Source organism: Falco naumanni, chromosome 1, assembly GCF_017639655.2.
Source record: "Falco naumanni isolate bFalNau1 chromosome 1, bFalNau1.pat, whole genome shotgun sequence".
Lineage (NCBI taxonomy): Eukaryota > Metazoa > Chordata > Aves > Falconiformes > Falconidae > Falco > Falco naumanni.
Window position 1 is genome coordinate 84,038,698 of NC_054054.1, and position 23,718 is coordinate 84,062,415.

Here is a 23,718-nt window from a genome sequence, read left to right on the forward strand (position 1 = left end):
TCAGTACTTGAAAGCATGGGGCTTAGTCTGGATCTTAATTCTGGAATACAGTACTTCTAAACTAATTAATAGGTTGCATTTCAAATTTGATGACTCCTCATTGCTTCATAAGAGTGCAGTTTTGGAAGCTACTGCCAGCATTTTAGCAAGCACTCTGATTTCTGCCCCCACCCTCTCATTGCTTTTGCCACTTAAATCTGAAGAAAGAAACTATAAAAGACAGGGACTGTGTTATTCCCCGCAGAATGAGAAGTCTTTAATAGGAACATTTAAGACTTTTATATATGTATATATTGAGAAGTAATTTGCATTGGCTTCTGGGTTTATTCTCCATTTCTACTACACACTTGTTTTACAAAGCAGTTGAATGAAACTGAATGAAAATGGAGTTGCTTTTACCCAAAAGGGCAAAAGAAAGTTTAGTAAGACTGTAAGAGGAAAAAATGGCACAAATTCCAAAAGCAAAACTTCTATCATTGTGAAATATTTCTGAAATAAAGAAAATCAGACTACCTGAATGATACCAAAACCCATGCAATTACAGGCAGTGGCTTTTTGCAAAATAAGATTTAGCTTAATCGTGTTTAAAAAAAATTGCAGGTTTTATTTATACAATTATGCTATTTTATTTAAGCTTGACATTAAGGCTGAGATAATTAAAGTTTTGATTAAATTAAGTCTTTGGGATTTCACAGAAACCTAAACTGCTTTGCAGAAATCAAAAGTCATCTTCAGTGTATGGAGGACGACTTACCACAATACAGAAAAAGTCTCATGAAAGGATGATTCATTAAATACACAATAAAAAGAGTAATCTAATAACTGTTAGTGGGACCTCATAAAGAGAAAACTTAAATGTCTAATGTATTGTATGTTATTCACCTGTTTACTTAGTCTTTGAATCATCAGGCTCTTAATGTTTTCAGAAATAATATATAAATTGAATCAGTTTAACATTACGTACATAACATGATAAGGCTTAAGTCTTATTGCCAAAAAGCTGTATTTTGTTTTCTGGTATTGGCCAGCAACTTCTCATTTTCTTAATTAAAAATTTTCCATGATAGCATTAGCCTTGTTAAATTAGCTCCAGGATTTTTGTTTACTTTTTTTCAGTCTGAATTGTTCAGTTTGTCCTTTTCAGTATAGTCAACTCAATTTCATGCAATATTTTTTTGTGGTCTACTTTCTGACTAATTTTGCCAAAAGATCTTCTACTACTTGATGTATTCTGGGGACCAGAATCATGCAATGGCCACTGCCACCCTTTGATTGTTTTTTGTTAGATGGCATTATGAAAATTAGAATTTCGGGGATTACAGTTCCTTGTACGAAGCTTTTTTTCATAGCTTTTGTGGTTCTTTGCTGATCTGAGAGGAATGATGCTCAGCAGCAGCTGTCTTTGTGCAGGTGATTCCTGACAGAGCTGGGGGCCCAGTGAAGAGCTCATGAAGTAGCTTGTTACATCACATCTGATAGCTGTTCATTCAACGTTGCATTTCACAGAATCAGAATGGTCAGGGTCAGAAGGGGCCTCTGGAGATGATCTGGTTCCACCCCCTGGTAAAGCAGGTTCTCCCAGATCAGGTTGCACAGAGTTATGTCCAGCCAGGTTTTGAGTATCTTTAGAGACGATGACTCCACAACCTCTTTGGGCAGCCTGTTCCAGTGCTCTGTTACCTCCAAAGTAAAGTTCTTCCTCATATTCAGTTGGAACTTCTTGTGTTACAGTTTGTGCCTGTTGCCCTTTGTCCTGTCACTGGGCACCACTGAAAGGAGCTGGTCCCAGTCCTGTTGACACTTGCCCCAAAGAACAGGCTCAGCTCCTTCAGCCTTTCCTCATCAGGGAGATGCTTCAGTCCCCTCATCATCTGTGTAGTCCTCTGCTGGACCATCTCTGGTAGTTCAAGTCTCTCTTCAACAGGGGAGCACAGAACTGCTATTGTGCAATTGAAGGACGCAACTCTGAAGCTGTGCTTTGTCAAGTATCATCCTATTGTTAATCACAGTAATAAAGATGTTAATAAAATATGTATTTATAACTCTCACACTAGACACTTCTATGTCCCTCCCATACCAAGCATTCTTTCAAAGGCAGTACTAGCTTCTATAGACTGAAAAAAAATAATAAGAAGAAGGATAAAAAATCCTTTCCCATAAAGTCAAGAAAGTCTTGATTTTATTCTTTAAAAAGAAGTCCTTTATAATGCCTTGAAGGTTTTTGTTTGGAGGTGTTTTTTGCTATGTATTGGAAATTCAAATTTACTTAAGAATTTGCACTGGAAAGCTTAGTGTTTATGCTAGACAAAGTTAATATTGTTTTATCATGAAGAAAAAATTGAAAAAGAGAATATACAAATCTGTCAACTAGCTCGGAGGTCACAGAATCATGGAAAAATACAATTGGAATTGGCCAAAAAAACTAATGTAGCTCATCCTTGTGCTGCAAGGTAAGGCTGACTTTTCATAATCTCTGACATGTTTTTTTCCAGCCTGTCCTTGAAGAAATCTAACAATGGAGATGTGACAGCCCTTTCCCTCCTTCACTCCTGCAATACTCTACACTAAGACCAAGCCTTGGTACCTCTTATTCCTCTGCAGTGAGCATGAAAAAGATTTGATTATTTTCACATAACCAAATTCTTCTGTACTTCCTGGCTTGCCACTCTTGACTCCTGTTCTGCTTGTGACCCCCTGTGGAGCATACTGATATAAAAAACATTTTTTTTCCTGTGTCTTCAGAAATGGCTTTAGTGATCTGTTTCTTACCCTGCATTTATGTAGTGAGTTGTGTGTAAATACAGAACAAATATCCATTCATTTTTATTATTTTGGCAGTTGTTGCACCAATACCCGAGACCCAGAAGAGACTGGTTTTGGTCTAGGTAGCGTATGAACCTTGGAAATTATGGCTCTTTTCAGGGAACTTCAGGCCTATGAATTTCTGATTGAACACCCCGCTCCCCACCCCCAAACCAACGAAAAGAACCTCCAACCCAGCATCTTTCTAATAGATGACTTAAAAGTAGATAGGAAATGAAATTCTGTATACATTCTCAATGCATTTGAGTTTTGTAGCTCAATAATGCATTATGTATTGCACAAAGCAATAAGCAAAGCTATAGCAGGCTTTGGCATAGTGTAGCAACTAAAACTGATTTGATGCTTGGATATAATAGATCATGTTTGCTGTCCCGTGCCACCCACAGTATTTTTGGTTTTGCTACTACAAGGGCTACAGCCATGCTTTTTATTGTGAAAACGTATCCTTAATTTCAGCTGTACAACCCTCTTCTTTTTCTAGTATCACACATTATTTATTCATTTCAACGTTTAAAAGTAAATAGAAGCAACTAATGTTGTTGGCCAGATTTTGTGGTCCTAGAGAAAACTTATGAACCTAAAAAAATGTTCTCTTAAATTTTCTAGCTGTTTGGTTGGGAAAGTGCTAAAATAAAAGGTACCAAATACTTAAAATGTTTTTTAATATTATGAGAAAATGTGTACAGCATACTTAACTGTTCACTTGTAGGCATCCACAGTTCAGTGGATGCTTACCATTTAAAAGAATGTTACAGGGATCACAGGAAATGCTGTCTATAGAGAATTTAGTATGGTAGCATGAGATGATGGTACATCTGCAAGAATAAACACTAACAAACAGTTTTCAAATAACAAAACCCCCCTCAGTTATATATTTTGGTTTTGCTTAGAATTGCAGAGTCCTGAGTTATGAAAGCACAAGAGACTGTGCATGTTTTCAGTTTAAATAAAACTTAAGCATATCATAGACTAGATTTTCACTGGTAGTTAAGTATAGCCCCGATGCATGTTATGTAAGGGATAACAATGAAGAGGGGCGTGTAGTTGTTAAATGCGTGAGAACAGATGCCACATAATTCTTCCAGCACACAAGAAAAATTCCATAGTATGTTACCATAGCCATAGGTGCACTCCATCCCATGGGGAAAAGAGAGAATTTGTATGCTGGAAACATAAGGAAAGCAAGACTCATTTTTTTCTGCCTCATCCCCATCTAATACGCATTAATATAATGATGATACTATTTAAAAAGTGCCAGTTGGCAACTTAAGCAACAGTCTTCTGTCTTTGAGTGAAATTTGTGTTCTCCTGCTTTTATTTAGAACTGGGGGGCTACAGTGTTATGTTTGTAAAGTGAATCTTCCATAGATACTTTGCCAATTAGTATTGCCTATTGCCTATCATCATGATTTTGTTGTATTACACCAAGGAAGAACACAGCGAAAGAAACTTACTCTCCAATTTCTTTGAAGGTGGTGCAGCTGGGAAATTACTCCCCCGCTCCCCAATAATTTGTTTTGGGCATCCTGGAACAGTGGCTATCCTTAGATGGTATTAAATCTTTACCTGGAGAAAATTGTCCTTTTGAGGAAGAGGAGGACTTATTTGCTGGGATTGAAACAAGCTGCTTTAAGAGCAGTAGTTGTTTTAAATGAGCAAAACTCGTGAGAAAAAAACCAAGTGTGTTGGAATGACTAACCAAAACAACCAATATGCAGTATTCTAGATAACCAGTTCACCTGCATGAGCAGTTCTCTTCAAATCACATAGCTTTTGCCTCTTGGAAGTTTTAATTTACAATATAGAGATAAATTACCCATGCTATAAAAATGAGAGCTAAACTAAGTGTTAAGTCTTTTGAGATACCTAAAAACATGGCATTACTTGCATACAAAATAATTACAGTGAATTGACTGAAAATATTTCTCTCAAATGACAATTTTCAGTTCCCTTGCTCAAAGAAGAAATGAGAGGTTGGAAAAGGAAAAAAACCCAACTCTTCATACTACAGTGCTTCTAAGTACTGCTAAATGCAAGATGGACCTGTCTGTCGTGATATGGGCACAGCTTCTTTTAAAAATCAAAGTAGATGTCAGCGTCTCAGTGAATTGGATAGAGCTGGTGTAGACTGAGCGTGATGGCTCCTTTGAAAGGCTGTAACGAGCCATACAATGGAAGAGACAGCCTTAGGTCTGCATGGCAGATAGATGCCCACAGTCTTCGAATACATGACGTAGCTAGTAGAAAGGAACAAGAGTTCTGAAATGCCTTGTTTATAAACTGCACTGTCAATTTATGGCTTGGTCCTGAGTGAGTGTTTGAACTGTGGTAAAGTGGCTTTGGTTGCAGCTGGTTAAACCTTAGAATGGGGCTGGTGGCAGGGAAAGGCTAATGAAGCAGCTGAGGGCACAGTCCCTGGTTTGGGAAGGTGACTGCAGAATCCAGACAGAGGTGGTGGGACAGGGATGCATAAGTAAAAGAAGAACCCAATGAATGACACAGATTGCTTTTCCATCAAATGTTGGTAATGCAGCTATCAGCAGATAGAGTTTCTTCACCTTGTATTTTGTGCTTGTACAGTAACTAGAGGGAGAGGACTGTTCACCAAGTCCTTCATCTTTCTGTTGAGTGTGAGCGCTGCAGGAGTTTCTAAATACACTGCCAATATGCTGCTTTGCTAGTAAATATATTGAACTTGGTCTTAGAGTTAGTGCAATACCTTCTTGTTGTTACAGTCATGTCCAAGACCAACTTAATTTGTTTAGGAATGACTTCTTTGTCATCAAAGTGAATGTAAAATACCCCAAAATTCCTCCTTGGTATGGGCTCACAGTTCTACATTGGAATAAGGTTATATAAAGAAAAGGTAATAAACTGTGTTAGAGGTGACCCCTTTACCTGTGAAACTGCTTCTGCTTTAGAGTTCTGTGAGTAAACAATTTATATTCGCTACAAAAATAAATTGTGCTAGTATAAAGGTGTGTATTGAGAAGATGGCAAGTTTAATACAGGATCTTGTTCTGGTTTCTTGCATATGCGCCAATCTAATCAAACTGCACCTAGGTACATCTGAGTAGTTCCAAGAGAGCTGGTAGAGCTGCCCTAGATGTTCCCTTTAGCAAAGGACAGCTGAATTAATTTACTAAACTGTATTTAATTAAATAATTTAATTAATTAATACTAATATTTATTTAATTTAAATTATTTAGTATTAATGATTATTTAAATTACTAATGAATGTGAAATAAATACAATCAGTTCTACAACTACTTACCTTGGATGCCCATAAAAAGGCTGAAAAGTTACCACTAAAATTTCAAATTTAAGTGGATAGGTATTGATACATCAGCTGTAACCACCTTGTTAATAATTTCTATTACTGATGGAGAAATACTTGACCAGGAATTAATTTTAATCCAGAATATTTATAGGTGTATTAACAGAGACTGTGATACTAGAGAAGATTTAGGAAATCTAGCTGTTAGATTTATTCTTAAAATACTCCTTTGTAAGATGTTTGTTGTAACATTTTGATCCCAATTATGCACCAGCTCTCTTGTGGGAAGTTAATAATTCCAATGAAAACAGGAAGAAAACTTGTGTTCTACAGTGTAAAAACATTCTTTAAAGGATTATTCTCGCTGTTTGTATTTACATACCTAGCAATAAAGATTTTTAACTTGAGGTTATTTTTCATTTCCTGGTAAGTGTTGGTTATAGCATTTGCTAATTTTTTGTTTCAATAATATAATCATCCTTGGTGAACAAGGAAAGCTGAAATTTAACTTTAATTATTGCATGATAGGGCATACTCATGTTGCTGTGAAAGTGGTGTTGCAACTGATATCACCAAGATGTAACAGTTGATCTTTCTTTTTTGTTAAGCTGTTCTCTTCGAAAGCCCCTTCTACCTCTCCCTCCCCACCTGCCACCCCGCCAAAAAAAAAAAAAAAAAAAAAAGTGGCGAGGGGAGAAAAGAGAGAGAAGCCTGGCTGTGTCATTTCCCAGTGCTGTTTGCAAGCCTCTGATGGTTGCTGCAGGTCTTCAGGCTTTCTGTTCTGTTCAGGGAACTCATTCTACCTGTCAGTAAATGTCTGAGCTGCAGAGCAGCTCCTCCCTGGCCTTTTCGCTGCCCTACTTAAGTGGGACTGAAAAACCTAGAGGCCTTTCATGGACACTCCCCCTACCCCCAGGTACTGTAACACGTGGCTCACAGCTTTTTCCTTCCTTCCTTCCTTCCTTCCTACCTTAGCAGGGCCCCAGGGCAGCAGCGTAGGAGAAACCTCTCCAGTGGTCTCAGCGTGGGCTGCCCAGTGCCCCCACGTGTGCAGACTTTGTGATTTTGTTGACATGCAAGTACTTTTAATGAACACTGTTTCATCTGCAGGTCCTTCAAGAGCAATCCACTGTGATTACTTGTCTTCTGAGTGTTGGATCAGTTACTCTGGTTTGCATGTAAGGTGCCAAGTGCTGCCTTTGGTTTGCGGTGGAAGCAGTGTGGCTTCTCAGACCAGGTTTCCAGAGGATCACAGGAATAAATTCAGAATTTGTTTCTGCAAATAATCTCCAATGTCTGCTTGCAATTTGCTGTTTCCACAGAAAGTTTTGGCAGTGAACATGTTTGCTTGGATTCTCACAATTGTTTTGGTAAGCATATTCTTTCCCTTGACAGGCCCCTCTTGGCAAATATTTCAGATTCCTGTCTTTCTCTTTTTAAGTTTTGGCTGTTCTCAAGACTTTTAGCTGCAGCTCTCTATTATTTCTAAGGGTGGCTCTACTTTTCAGTAAGTGATGCAGAATTTGTAGGGTTTATACAGAATTCCTCTTCTTCCTTCAGGATATGGAGGAGTTTGTGGCTAACAGTAATGAGGGAAGGAGTCTAAAAAAACCTAGAGGGAAAAAAGTGAAAGTCAGACTGGTTATAACTAAATGGGAAGCTAAATTTTTGTAGGAACTGAAATCCAAATTTTTCAGAATTATTTTGTTGTAGACCCTAAATCAGCGTTAGAAACACAAGACACGCTTTATTTCAGTACTGAAATTTTGTAATAGTAAACTTTGGTAACATTGAAGTGTTCATGCAGCATGAATATCTTAAGGTTTCCAAAATTAATTTTGATCTTTTCAGTTCTCGGACCCTGAAATCCCATCTATTTGCCAGTCATCTCAAGGAGCTAGTTACCACCAGAAGCTTCAGAAGTTCGGTGGGCATCTGGGGAGCCAGCTGGGTAAAATCAGGGTCACAGCCACTACCAAGCTTGCTGGGCTTTCAGCTATATAACCTCTATGTAAAGTGTCAGTGGAAAACTTTCATCCTGAAAGTTATGATCAACCCTAGCTAAGAGTTTGGTGCAGAAGCTGCAATTAAGTAGTAGATAAGTAAGAGGGCTAATATACTGGAAGGAATAGAGCTAGGAAAATGAACTGGGCAAATACAGACTGATATAGGTACATGAAGAAATGGGGCTAAGAATCACGGAAAGGATGGGTGGGGAGAATAGCTAAAGGTCATAAGCTGAGTTGCAGAGGGGCAGTGGCATGCATGGAAACAAATGCATGATCATTTTTCTATAGATCACTATCTTGTGTGTCCAGTGATTTTAGGCAGAGAATGTTCTGCTGCACCAGTAAGCATCTGGGGCTGAAAGTAAGATCTAATCTGTTGATACAACTTTTGGCAAATGAAAAGGTAAATAAAATAATTTGAATTTTGCTGAGACAGTAACATGGTTTGATTCTGATTTTTAGTTTATGATCTTGCCTACATCAGCTTTAAATGGCTTGTGTGAGGATAAAGAAGGGGTTGATATAGAAATGCGGGGGAGAGATGAACAGGGATGGAAAGCTTATCAAATTTTGTTTAAAATACTGTTCTTTCCATTTATTTCACTGCAAACAAAAAAGAACTTGGAGGGAACTGAAAACAAGATTTTACTGTAAAGGAACAGATTAAATGAAGAATATCAACTAATTCTAGCTGCTATTTTTGTTTTACATATAAAATGATAGTTATTATATATGATGTAGTTCAGAGTGTAGTTGGGAGGCTTTTATAAATACTTAAATGCAATTTTTATTTTTAAGAAAGCGGCAACTATAAAGGTATTTTGCTGGTGCTTTTACTAGTTTTGTTGTGCGACTGAGCAAATCAGTGAAATGAGTAATGCCTCAGTTTCTCCTTGATACAGACATAGTAAAATTAATCCCTCAGAGTGCCATGTGATTTAAATCAGTATTTTTTATTTGAAGGTCACAATTTTAAAAACAGAAATACAATCTGTTATTTTAATAAATAGATCTTAGCTTTCCTACCAAAATTCCTGTCCAAAACCTGTTTTCTTTTTCTTAAGCATTCAAATTATGAGCACTTGTTCTGGCTTTCGTTCTTCTTTAAGCGTGCAGATTGCTAAGAGCAGTAATCTCTATTATCTGTTTGCTGAAGCACATTGACTTGTTTCCACTTGTTCCTAGCTGGCTGGTGTTAGGACCCAGAAAAGAGACAGCAGCAATGTGATATAAATAGAGTACCAGAATGGGACAAAGTTTGAGAAGAAAGCATGACATCACTCAGACTTGCTCTCCACCCAAAAAGATCTGGGATGGAGGTGCAAACATGAGCTGGGCAAGCAAGGAGTTAGGAGCTCTTCTCAGCTCAGTTTCTGAGGAAATAGTGAGAGTTATATGCCTTATGCTATGAGGAAGTACATTTTCGTACTAGCAAAACTAAAACTGGCTTCAGATCTCTGACAACGTGAAAGTGATTGAAAAGAAAAGACAACCATAGGAAGAAAGTTGAAAACAAGATCTTTTCTTTTTGGCACAGATTGTAACAAATATTTGACTTCTTTCCATGGAACAGTACAGCTTTCGGATCTGATGCATGTTTCTTTTAATTTTCTTCCAATCATGGAAATTTATTTAGAGTTAAATGAAGAAATCAAAGTGTGAAGCAAGCAAATCCTACTTAAAGGGTCTGGGAGGATATTTTGCCATCACTGAAGGAGTGGACTTTTTGAACCTGCATGGAAAATGTCCCTTTTAACACAAAAAGTAGCAAAGGAAAACTTATGATTGAAATCTTACAGGAATTTGATTCCAGTTGTACTTTTAACCTTATATAGACCATGGAGAATTTACTATCTCTGCTGTGTTGTCATTATTCTTTGCTGATTTTATTTCAGTACAAATATCAGGTAATGTTCTGAATATGGTCAGTACTGAGGTATATTTGGATTCCTCAGGAAGTTTTACCTCAGTATGTCTCATTATGTAATGTTTTATGTGCAGGTGTATGGAAATTATTCCCAGCTGCCCAAACACCCAGGTAAGGAATGTTCTGTTTACTTTTTATGACATTGTGCTTAAATATTTGTTTGCTTTTTGGTTTGCATTTTTCATTTTCTTAATAGCTCCAAAGAAACTGTGATCCTACATTTTAATGTCAGCTCTGTATTAAAAATGTAATGAAGTCTAAAGTATCAGACTGTCCCAGTCATTTTAAATTCAGTAACCTACTTACTAAATATTCTGCATAGAAATATATTTGGAGAAAAATGGCTTGTATTTGATATGTAGAAAAATCCTGTTTACACTGTTTTTTTTTTTTCTCTGAGCATGAGTTTCTGAATCACGTCTCGACATAGACTATTTTCTCGCCCCCCCCCCCCCCATGCCTTAGTGTTCAGCATTTTCAGTTCAATCATTTACAGTTAGATATGCCAACTTGTATACTTTGCAGTACTTTGGCATGGCTTCAAGTCATCTAGCCTCCTCTCAGCCTTTGTGCTGAAGTTTAAATCAATTATAGAACATATTAAGGGATGCTCATCTGTTTTCAACGTAGAAAAAACTCAAAGCTTACTTGGGGTCTGTGTGTGTCACTGCAGAATTCTTGTGTTTATATAAATAGTTTAATTTCAAGCCTCATGGTGGTGTACAAGTACAATTTTACTGCTTTACCGATTCATTTATTGGTTTGTGCTTTTAAGTTTTAACCATAAGTAATTATTTTCAAATAAAATCCAGAGCGATGTGAAAAAGCCATGTTGTCTGCTATTGCAGTAGCTTCAGCCCCATTAATTTCTTTTGTTCTACCTTGACTCAAAACCAAAGAAATACAGTCTCATTTCCTATAGATGAGGTTCACTGGCTTCTAGTGGATGGAACAATAGGGGGAAAAAAGCCCTCCCACAATAAGGGGGCAAATTACACAACATACATTTTGTGTGTGTATGCAGAAGCATAACTGTGAGTGACGATTTCTGGATTTGAACTAGGCTGTAAACAAGTCCTGTGATTTTGTTCTAAACACTGCATGGTGTTGCCTTTTGAAAGGATATTGCAAGTGTAAGTTGAATTCAAGGTAGCAGGTATTGGTTTTCAGAGGTCTTTTCAGGGCTGATGGGCTGGTAGCGGAGTAACAGCATGGCTTTATGTAGTTCAGAACTGGGAGCTGGGAAAGCCACTGACGTGCATTGTGGCTCTAGGCAATTCGTTTTGCTATGTATCTGTTTCCCTTCCCCCCCCCCTTTTTTTTTTTTGCCAACTTTTAAATGTAAGCTTGTTAAAATACATCTTCTCCTTATGAGTTTGATACCAACCATGGCAATGCCTTTGTCATGCTGCTGCTGCTACTACTACTACCAAAATAATTGTGCCATGTTGTGACACAATTGTTTGGTGTCATATAATTTTCTCCTGAGCTTCTTGTTTTCTATTTTTCTGAAATTTCTTTTCTACCACCTCTCTTAACTTTAATCCTTTTTTTGACCTTCTGCAAAAGGCAGATGTTAGTCCGAGCAAGAGATATTTGCATATAAGCACACTGTGAAACAGCAGGCATGTTCTGTGCTCTGCAAGATCGAACTGGTAGACTGAAGGAAGTTGTCTGGAGGTACATTAGCACATTTAGCCTATATGGATGCTCTTAATACCACAGAAATTTGTAACTTCATTTCTTCTGCAGCAGCCAGAATATGTTCTTTGAAGGCAGAACTAAGCATATACTCAGATATACTTTATGTACATGCAAAAAACCTTGTTCTTATATGCCCTTTCCTCAGTGTACTTTGCCATGCTCAGCTTCATTGAGTTTGGGTTGCTTGGAATTTTCAGATTGGGTTTTGTATATGCATATTCTGTGTCATTATTCTCTTATGTTGACAGTAGCTTTCTCTTTTTGTTAGCAGTTGTGCATTTCTCTCTATCTTTCAAATATTCAACTGCAAACATTTCTAGTTCGGTAGCCCAATTCTGCTCTGACCAAGATCCTGGACAATTATGAATCATTTGTTTAGTGTAATCTTTGGTGTAGTGGAGTTTGGAAGCAAATTTGAATAGTTTGTATCCTCACAAGATGCAGACTTTCTTTTAGTTCCGTGCTCTGAGCTCTAGAATTGCTTGTTTTGATGTTCAGCAATTTTATTAACTCTGCACTGTTATTAAAAAAAAATGGTTTTTGCGGGGATCCTGTCTGTCACAGCTCTAAAACTACACCATGAGGATGCAGAACATCAAGCTGATCTCCACTGTGTGGGCTAGGCAATTGAAGGATCCAAGTAAAATTGCTGCATCTTCATATCTATGATAAAGAAATCCTGTTTGTATCAGGATGTTAAAATGATGGAGTAATTATCAAATAGGCAAGCTGTTTTGATCTCGGGAGTGAAGACAGGTGTAGGATAGACTGTAAATGTCATAGGACACTGCTTGTGATGTGTTTTAATTTGCACACTAGGTGTAGGAAGCTTTTGTATGGTGTGTAACAGCTGAAATGGTTTTTAACAAACTTAAATCTAGCAGCTTTGCACCTCCATGTTCTTGAAAGATTTCTTGGGAATGAAAAATGATTGTAGGGTAAAGAACTACAGGTATGGTGTAATATAAATATTTGCGCTCTCTGTCCCTGTTGTCTGTTCTGTCATTTACCCCCCTCAAAAAAAAATAATTCTAATAGGATGAAATACCATGATGGTGAACAAAACATGTTCTCATTGGCATTCACAGTAAAAAGTCTGTGTTGGCCTTCTAAAACTTTCTTAATAGGAGATTATAAATTTATTTCATCACAGCTGGTTAAATTAATTCTTTTGAGAATAAAGGATTTCTTGCAGCTAATAAGATAATAAAAATTACTGTTCATGTTTTCCTACATTATTAATGCTATACCATTAAACCAGAATTATTATCTTAACACAAAATTTGATAGTTTTGGGCAGCCTGCTTCTGGTCAGGTTTGAGTGCTCACATCTAAAACTTTAAAGTTGTCGGTCAGACTGTGCAGATAATCTGCCAGTGGAAACCAGCAGATGTTTTGTTTTTGTCAGCTTGTCCACCTGTTGCTAAGGAGGACATCTAGGAAAACAAAGTGTTCTCATCAGCCACAAGGAGTTGTTCTGGTTTTGGTGTAGTGGAGAAGGTTATGAAGGAACAGTTAATGCTGTATGGGGAGGAGTGAACTCTTTATCCATGTGTTGCTTAATAGTCTGGATGGAACCCCTTCTCTTGAGGAATGTCAAATCTCTTCTCTTAAAGGAAGTTCTGATGACTTTGTTAAGGTGAGAGTTATCTGGAGATGTCAGGAAGACTAGACTCTGCAGGCATCTATGCTGTCATCCACATGGCAGGTCTTCCACCACTGAGCTTTTTTTCACCTTTGGTCTTCTATGGCTGACAAGTGTCTCTCCATGGAAGACCAAAAGTGAAAAAATGCTTGGGTTAATATAACCTGAAGGTGTTGGACTGGTTTTTCAGTGGATTTTGCAGAAAGGATAAGATTCCTGGTAACTCTCTAGCATCTTCCCCTACTCCCTTGAACTGAAGAGATCTGAGTTACTTATGGAGGAGTCAGAAGCAGTATGCTGTAGAGGATAAACATACCCTGTGCATTTCCTTCTTGTTGCTTTGTGTTATCTACCATGTGTTTAAAATCTCAGTAAAATCTTGAAATTACTCTTCAATGACTCCTTGACTGTAACTTCAACAAATGCTGCCTGATACGCTAGCAGAGATTTAATCAGAGATTATTATGTATTTTAAGTGCAATTAAGATAAAAGTCAGTTGAGTTTTAAAAACAGCTGTTTTCTGCAATGGTCAGTCAGATGTGTGGCTTTAATCTACTCTGCTATTTTGATTTATGATCTTGCTTATGTGCTGTACTTGATTTACATAGAATATCTTGTTTTACTTAACCTAGTGACCTCCATTATTGTTTTCTGTGGAGCCTTGTTCCACTCCTTGTTGGTCCTTACTTTAATAACTTTTTCATGTGTGTTTCTTGAAAGGGTTCAAAGTTCTTGCATCAGCTTCCCATTACTGGCCATTGGAAGATGTGGATGGAATTCATGAGTTTCGGGATACGAATGGAGGTAGACAAAGGATTCATTGACAGTGGCAATAACATAAGTATTTGACATAAATATTTGTGGCAGTCTGTAAGTAGAAAGGGAGCAGGAGAAATGAAAAGGGTTAGTTTTTGTACCACAGCAGCTGAGATATTTTTTTTCCAGTTAATGTTTTTGCAGTGCTTCAATGTCCAAATGATATTGTATTTGTGAACTGATTTTTACAGAGTATTTTAAGATATTTTATGGGCTGTCTACACATTGTAAAGGTTATAAAGAGAAAAGGTTTATGATCCAAAGAGTCATTGAAATCACATTGTTATTAGTTGGTTTGATACATGCATAAAATGCACTAATGCACTCAGTGACTGAGATCCTTGGCTATGCCAGCAGTGAAGACGCCTGTTTCTTTTTGCTTTTTGGAAGGAGTTAAATGCCCACATTCTTCATGCACTTTTGAAAATTGCATTAGTATCTGTAGAAAGAGAAGTGTAAACCCTTATCTGAATGCTTTTTACTCATTTTTATGTGCTTTTGGGTATTTCCTTAAGAGCAGCATTGCAGCATTAGTTCAAATTCTTTTCTGATTGGGCAAAACAGAGAGAGGTTTGGTAAGGCAAAACTCTCACTAATTTGAAACACTCAGTTGTCAGGATTGCAGGATCCCAGAGGGAATGATATTAAAAGGCAGTCTGGTTGGATTTGGCAGCTTTCTGGTTCTGATGTTTCATATCAGGATCAAAAAGGGAGGTGGGGCTTCCCGGACGTGTGTGGTGATGTAATTAATGAAGCTTCGACCAAATCACTGTATCCCATTGCAGCATTATGAACAGCATAAGGCCATTCCTTTTAGAAGAAATTTTTAGCTATGCCCTGCCTCCTTCTGAGACTCAAAGGTCCCTTGGTAATTTTCACATGAACTGTTTTTTCTCTTCTGACGTTTTAGCCAAATTGGGCGGATGTATATTCCCTAGTATTTCTCACGGTATGGCTGAGCAACTTGACAGTTGAGCTAAACTGTTTTGTACTAGTGCAAGGGGTAGCTGCTGTGTCACTACTGGTAACTGTAATAGCTTCACCTAGAAATATCACTGCAGAAGATTAAATCAGATGTTAGAGACCTTTACAGCCTTACATGAAAAATGTTACAAAAGTGCAAAGTTATTGCTGTTTATTACACAAAAATGTTCTGAAGTGGGGAAAAAGATCCATAAATATCTAAAGCCTTTTATTCCAGAGGTGTTCAAGTATTTTAAGCTTAAACTTTGACACATCTTTCCACAAAGTCTCTTAAAGGAATGAAATTGCCTGAACAGAAATAAATCTGGGCCATATTCTGGTCCTGTTAGAGGCTAATGACAGCGTTCCTATTGAGTTCAATAGAATCATAATTTGGCTTACAAAGTTACCATGTGAGTTCTCTAACAGTGTGTTAAAGTAATTTTCTGACACTGGACTTCACTTTGTATCAGGAAGAGTGAAGTACTCCATATCTAGCCCTGTTTTGGCACTCATGTTACAACAAAGTTGTTTTGAAAGTGCTTGAAAGTGATACATAAAATGCAGCTCTCAGAAGAATGACAATTGATGTTAGATTGTTTTTCAGACTGTGTTAAATGACATTATTTCAGCAAAATTCAGAAATCTTTTCAGTAGTATCTTGGCAGAGATAGAAAGCAGAACACATACAGTTCCTAGTCCTACAAATCTTCACTTAAAGGAATGGGACTGGCTCACATGAGCAATCTTGTTTGACTTGTACTGTGATGTTGTGTTAAATAACTTTATAAATGAGCCGGCTGCATGACTTTGCTGAAGAAGTTTGCTGGACATTGTCTTACTATTATTTGCAGGGGATGCCAGTAGCAAAAAGTCTTTTTCTCTGCAGTGCAGTTATGATAATGATGAATTCTTTCCCCAGTGTTGTAGCGGGTAGTTCATGCTCTTCTCAGTTGCTCATATTGTGTCTTATAGCACACAGATCTTATTTCAGCTGCCTCCAGCAGAGGTTTTATGTATCTGTCTGATATTTGACTTTGATATACAAGAAGTTTTCTATATGGGTGTAATGTAATGCAGGTGGCAATTTGCTTGTTTTTGATACCATTCTGATTACACAACTCTTCTGTTTATTGCTAGTCTTTCTTATTTTTCCATTCGTCGTATCATGCGATTATTTTCATTCCATGTTTCTCCTCTTAAATTCTTGAGGCATCATACTCTGTCCATCATGTTAATCCATGTTATTTGTTGAAGTCATTGTGTGTGAAGCCAGATTTATATCTCTCAATGCATTTGTGTTGTGAGAGTGTCAGCAAATTAATTTTCTTTTGTTATCTCAGCAGTAGAAGCAATTGAAGGGAAACAATTAACTTAAAATGTAGCAAACAGAAAAAGATGTGGCCGTGTTCAGGTTTTTTATTTGACCCCTTGTTTTCCATGCATTTTTCTCTTGAGGTTTTTGTTTGGTTTTGGGTTTTTTTTGGTTTTTTTTAAGAACATTTGCCTTTCCCTTCTGTGAGCTCAGTTGGTCTAAAACCCAAATCGATGTGTCTCTATTTACTTTCATGAGCTTTCCATCAAGCTCTATTTGCCTGCCCAGGGTAAATAATTACAGTGCGTAAGATACTGTTAATTATCAAAATAACAAAATATTAGAGAATATAAATTTATTTTCAGATATAAAAAGTTGCATTTTTTATTATTTTTAAATGGAATTTCTTGTATTTAATTTGTGCACATTGCCTCTTTTCTGTTCACTGGATACAACTAAGAAGAGTCTGGTGCTATCTTTACACCTCCCATCTGGTGTTTATAGACACTGATAAGATCCCTCAGCCCTCCCTTCTCCAGACTGAGCAGTCCCAGCATTCTTAGCCTTTCACTGGACTTCCTCCAGTATGTCCATGTCTCTCTTGTACTGGGGAGCCCAGAACTGGACAAGGGATTTCAATTGCCCATAGATTTTGCACCAGTATAATGAATTTTGTTATAATTGCAGAGTTGCTTACCAGCATGGCTGTATTTCAGAGCCCTTCACCTGCAGTTGTATTTTTTTTTATATTTTTTTCTCAGTTACTGTAAGGAAAAAAATGTTTTAGTGATACAGTATTTACTTAACTTGTGTAATCAAAGAATGTAACACTCACATGCATACAAGTCCTTGGGAGAAGGGGTTGTATGATAATTTTAAAGGCTGCTGACCAACATCTGTGATTTGTGCTATGTTGAGAGATATGAACTGGCCAATTCATTACTGATTGTGTTTATTCATTGTTTTTCTTATTTGCTTATTTTCTTTTGTTGTTCCACCCAGCTCTAAGAATCCACAACTTCACTGTGCTTACTTCCCATAACTCTACCTTTGTATATACCAATGACTCTGCCTACTCTAACTTCTCTGCAACTGTAGGTGAGGATTTACATGTTTTTTGTTCTGCATTTGTCAAGCTTGGATGGTTCTTGTAACACTGGATTAAAACTTAACATTGAGTTTAAGTTCAGATCATTAGGTAAAGATCTGTTTATACTTACATTGGCATATGTTATTGAAAAAGCACTCCTGCAATGTTATCTGAATTACTCTGAACTACTGGGAGAGGCATCCCCATGCTAAGCATACCATGGGAAGATGAGCCTCAGTGGTTCTCCAAAACATAAAATATTTGAAATATTTGTATTAAGCTTAAAAGACACAGAGATGACACGTAAGAGGAACATGTAAGAACAAATAGGTTGATTTTTTTTCTTGTCTTTCAAGGTTATAAAAGGAAAAAGAAGCCATCTGTTTTTCACCATTTCATAGTAGTTTTTAAAGGACATATTAAGAAGGACACGTGCAAGCAAATTTGCAAAGCCCGGAAGTAAGAACTTGTCAATCATGACATATTTTGATTAACATGCCTTTTTTAAAAAAAAAAAAAAAGGCAAGCAAAAATCTGCATATATATGTCCTTTTAATGGTATTTTTTTTTCACGTCAACACACCAGGTTATAAAAGGAAGAACAGAAAATGACAACTCTCCAGGCAGAAACCTGACAGATTGGAAACTATTTACATCTACACCAGCATAAGTTTAAAGTCATTTAAGTCACTAGCATTTACATTTGTGTACGTACAATTGAAATATGACCTCTTGTCCACTTTACAGTTAGGTATTAACTCACATCTAGTTTGAAAACCTGACCTAAGAAGAAGGATGGAAACGGTCAAACTGTCATATGGGCTGCTCAAATACTATGAAGTTTCTATTAGAGTAGTAAACCCACTATTTTTCTACTCTTAACAGTAAAAGTTTGCTGAAAAATGGGAACTCTATTAATAATGAACTTCAAATGACCCTAATTCCTTACAATCCTTTCTTATCTGCTTTATAGAGCATTTGCATAGTTCTCACATAATAAGATATATTCATTATCAACATTAAAAAGAGTGACATCAGTGGCAAAGGAAATTCTATGGAAACAGAAAGGCGTTACTTTATGAGATTTATTCTGGCTAGATTAATTTAGAATTCAAGTGACTCCAGAAGAACATAGAAATCTTTGCTTCACTCCATAACACACACTCAAATTTTTGAAAGAAACTATATTTTATCTGTCAATTAGAGACAGAACATGATGACTTCATGCTCAAAGAGAAAGGAAGATACCCGAAACCTGTGATATTCATCTTGAGATTTGGAATGGACTAAGAAAATACTTGGACATACATTCACTGAGGGCTATGCCATGCTGTTGCTGTTACATTGAGTGGTGTTACCCTACAGATGGGTCAGCACTATGACTGCTGTCCTCATGCCTGATGGTTGTCTACAGTTTGAAAATGAGACGCCCTTTTGCCCATGTCCCCATTGCATAAAGGGGTGCACCATCTTGAAGCAGTGACAGGTATTTGTGATTATCACTGCAAATAGATGGTCCGTCCCTAGCACTGAACGTGCATCTTTGGTGTGATTTACACTGTGCTCTGCTGTGCAAAAGGCCTCTGTTAAGTCAGGTAGATATACAGTGATAAATACAGAGGGAAGTACCTTATGTCCCACCTTTTATGTGTTTTAGACCATTTGTGTGCCTTCCTTATTTCCTCTTATGTTCTCATTACATTTTTAAAAATATCAAGCAGCATCTAGCTGGCAATTTCTTCACCTCAGAGCAGGAAAAGACTGTATTCCCATTGTTGGTGTTTCCCTTAGAGCAACTACTAACACTTTCAGAAGAAATTATAGAGAAGGGTCTTAAACCCAAGATCCTGAACCTTCACAGTCCTAAGAAATGCCGTCACAAACAATGGTATTAATGTGAAATTCCAAACTGAACAATTAAATTTTGTCTGCTCAGAAATAGATGATAGAATATTCTTTGTTTTGTGGAATGCAGGCTTTTTAAGGCAGTGGATTTTTTTGATTGTGATTTCCTATTGTTTTCATTGCTAAAATTAATCCCTCTTTTTATCTTGGGACAAATGAGATCAACTTCCTGTCATCATCTGTCGGCTAGACTCTTAGACCTTAGTGAGGTTTCCTGTAGTAAACAAGGGTCATGTTTTTTTAGTATTAAGAAGGCTCATGTGCTTTAGCTAGTGGGAGATAAATCAACAGTCCTTTTCTTTAGGAGAGAACACAAGAATATCACACTCAAATCACAAGACAATTAGTCTTTATCCATGTTAGACAAAGAAATAGCCTTTCCAAATGACAGTGGTGCCATACCTAAGGATGTCTGGAAAGGATATATATTTCTGCCTTTTGACTATAGCTTGTCAAGTATATTTCATTGCATTGTATTTTTAAAGAAAAGTGGTTTTTGATCACAAAATTGCCCTTTCAAAAAATGAAAAAAAACCCCTTTATTCTGTGACATTTTTCATTTAAGAATTTCTTCATTAGCAACCTAACCGTATGACAGAAATACCTCTATGATGTGTCTGGTATTCAGGGCTCTGGAAAGCATAAGGTTTATTCAGATTACTTTGAAATAATGGGTTTTGGATGTATGGATTCTGTCAAGCAGTCTTAGTTAATCAAGAATCTGATGGATATGAGTGTAATTTTTGCAGTCTTGAAATGAAAGAGTTATGGGTATGATTCTTAAAAAAAACCTAAGACAAACCACCAACAAAACTCCCACAAAACCCAAAAAGAAAAACAACAAAACAAACCAAAAATAGCAAACCTATAGTTGGGACAAGATAAACATATAAGGTGTATGAATCTATTAAAATAATTTTTCCAGGATGTTTTGGTTTATATTAATGTTAAACTATATCTTGCTTTTCCTTTAGATATTGTAGAAGGAATGGTGAACAAAGGAATTTACGTCACTGAAAAGAAGGGAGTTACCTTTCTCTTCTTTGGAAGCTATCAAAATTCTTGCATTAGTAATCCAGAAGTCTGTGGACCTGAAGGTTAGTAAATTTATGAATTACTATTTACTTTTCTTTTGCTGCCGAATTACGTAATTCAATAATAGTTTCTTTCTTCATTGAAACAAACTATTTTTTTCATTTTTTCCATAATAAGGAAAGCTTGATGTCTTTATTAACTTTTAAAACAATTGAGTGTTGATTGCTGAAAATTTAGTCTTTTCTAACTGCAATTCAAATTAGAACTAATCACCAACTACTCAGATCAATGATCTACAGTATAATTAATACAAATAAAACCAGAAATAAGCTTACAGTGCCCAAAATCTTGCTTCTGGCATGAAGATTAATTCCTACAGGAATTGCAGTTTGACAAACAATGAAGTTGTCCTAACAGGTTTCAAATTTAGGAGACAGTTTTCTCAATGTGGCCTCTTAGCATGAATGGGTTTTTTGGTGATTTTTTTTTTTAATTTATCGTTAGAGAGAACAAAATCTTTAAGTCTCTGGTGTCTTGGAATCCTGTTGGTCCTCACAGGTGCTTTAAATCTCTTAATTTTATTTCTCTTCAGTTCTTCTTGGGCTATGGTCACAAAACGGCCTGTGTAGTAGGGGTTACAGATTTGACAATATACCAATTACAGAAGATAATTAAAACTCTATACAGCTGTCAAACCAGACATACAACTACTCAATAGCATAAAACATTCACTAGAGATTTACAATTTCATGGAAATGGAAGGATAAGTGGCAAATGGTGGCTTTCTTTAGTTGAACTCCAGTAGTCCCTAAACTTAAACAGTATTGTTACCATTGAATTTTCTGGCTTTTATTGATTTAGGCTATTCTTCAAGTGGGTAACATTACTTGAAATAGGATTTATTTATTTTTTTAACTGCTAAAGCAAGAGCTGTGTACAAACTTTTTAAGAAAGTAGGAGAAACTCAAGAGAGCAGACGTTACGTGGCTGTTAACTGAGAGTATTAGAAAAACTGATTCAGTATCCTATTGTTGGTATATTTTCTGATACATGCTGTATCTTTTCATACTTTTTTTTCTACCACTGGGAAACAAAAATCGTAAGTCATATTATTTCTACATCTATAGTATAATATAATAATCAGAATAAATTATAGTACTCCCAGTATCTCTCAAACAAGAACATTAAAATCATAAACCACTGAAATGTTCAGCAGATAAAATGTGAAGAGAAAAATTCATATAACAATAAAGACTAAGTCACTGTAGCAGGGGAAAAAAAAAAAGGAAAAAAGCCAACACCCCTTTATCTAAAGAGTGTCTTTGTTTCTGAATCAAATACAACCTGTAGCATTGATAAGATGTGATTTTATTCAAGTGTGCTATTGCTTAAACATCCCTTGATGTTTGTTGCATTTGTGCGAAACATATTAAGTACATTTAGGCAGGGAATGCTTTCTGAAACAATCTTGGGATACTTTTCAGATGAAGTATTACAATCTATGAAACAAAAATGCCATTATTTTTTCCTAAGATAAATTTAATAACATTTCAGAACTGTTATTTTGACTTGATAAAACAAATTTGTGGCTTCTAGATGTTGAAACCTTCTTCCCTGCCTTCCTTCTTTCTTAAGTAATTTTTAAACAATGGTTTTCTGTAAGCAGTTTTGGGCATATTAAAGTGGCATTTTCAGTCAAAAGAAATCTTCATGAAAGATGCAAGAGAATGTTCTCTTAATCAGTAGTTTGAACACAGTAGGAGAAGTTGGATTTCATCAACACATGCGAAATTGAAATTAAAAAAAAAAGGAAAAAAAAGCAGCTCTGTGCACAACATAGCATTCCATAAAGCTGTGTGTTGTGTGCCTTACTTGAATTTTTAATTTTAGTTTCGGCATTTCATGAACCAGAGTGCACATAAGGAGGATTTTGATCCACAGGTCTCTTGTGGCTACAGGATGATCAGTATCTAGAGGATAGACAGTCAGAAGATAGGGGAAAACATCTCCACTGCAGACATGCTGTATAACTTAGTCTCTCCGTCTACATCACTTAAACTTCATCTCTCAGCCCGTAAAGAAGGAATAGCAACACTTCCATGCCTTTCAGAAGCGTGGTGAAGCACTGGAAAAGGTTTTGAGACACTGACAGAGGAATTGCATTAGTAGTGGTAATAGCTTAACATTAACAAGGGCCTTGGTGGCCCTTTCATTGGGGTGGTGAAGGATGGTGTGCAGATACAAGGGAAACGTGGCTTTCTGGAAGGAGGGTTGGATCAGTGTTTCAGCCTGTTAGTGGTGTGGTAAAGAAGCTGAACTCAGACTAACTTGCTGCTGAAGGTATTGTAACTTGCTTACAACAGACCTCAAATCCTTCAGTTGGGAGTTCACAGGATTTGTAGCTTTAAACCCATATCTACCAAGATCAAGCAGACTGAGATTGATGATGTTCATATACTGATTGATTTCTAGGGGGCCAATGATAATTGATTAGCATTTCCGTGGTAGTTATTTTATCATGTATAAAGTGTTAAGGAATTGTATGTAGATCACATAAATTGATGGGTGTTGTCATCAGGATAAACAGAAAGAGCAGTTAGACAGGAAGATACTATATAGTTAAATTATTTATACTGCAATAATGTAATTTTTAATTTCTCTGTTAAGTTAACATGATAAAATTAATACGTGAAATAGTAAAAAAAATATGTTCCAGATTAGTAGTGGGGGAATATTTCTGATGACTGTCGTGAGCTCTCTGAGGCTTTTCCATCTTTAATCATAAAATTATGAAACACAGAAAACCCTGTGGTTTCAGCAAGAATTGTACGTAATAGTTTGAGTGCTTCATTAATTAGTGCTGGGCTATCTGGTAGCAAATTGGCAAAGTTCATACTGCCTGGTGGACCTGAAGAACTGCTAACTATAAGATCACCTAGACATGTATTTTGACTACATGTGAAAAGAGCATGGTCAGCAGGTTAAGGGAAGTGATTATTCCCCTCTGTTCAGCACTCATGACAGCATATCTGAAGTGCGATGTCCCATTTTTGTCCCCTGATACAAGAGAAACTGAGAAGCCAGAGTGAGACCAGCAGATGATTTAGGGGGCTGAAAAATATGATAGGGGAGGGCAGGCTGAGGCTTTTCCTTCTACCATGAAGAAAAGAGAATGCGAAGGACTGTCTTCAGCTACCTGATGAGTGGT

At 36.7% G+C, this 23,718-nt stretch overlaps 1 protein-coding gene across 3 annotated transcripts in view; it reads left to right on the plus strand.

Moving 5' to 3' along the window:
• The first annotated feature begins 7,135 nt into the window (after positions 1 to 7,135).
• The window catches only part of ADGRD1 (adhesion G protein-coupled receptor D1), a 160,404-nt gene continuing 143,821 nt past the window's right edge, over positions 7,136 to 23,718 (plus strand). The window contains exons 1-5 of one of the 3 annotated variants that reach the window (XM_040601951.1): positions 7,136 to 7,470; positions 10,111 to 10,147; positions 14,107 to 14,190; positions 17,483 to 17,578; positions 20,450 to 20,572. In XM_040601951.1, coding sequence (XP_040457885.1) covers positions 7,393 to 7,470; positions 10,111 to 10,147; positions 14,107 to 14,190; positions 17,483 to 17,578; positions 20,450 to 20,572 — 418 coding nt within the window. In that variant the 5' untranslated portion in view covers positions 7,136 to 7,392. Of the gene's footprint in view, positions 7,471 to 9,414; positions 10,017 to 10,110; positions 10,148 to 14,106; positions 14,191 to 17,482; positions 17,579 to 20,449; positions 20,573 to 23,718 lie in introns of those variants that run through there. The other 2 variants (XM_040601944.1, XM_040601961.1) reach the window with 2 other exon arrangements.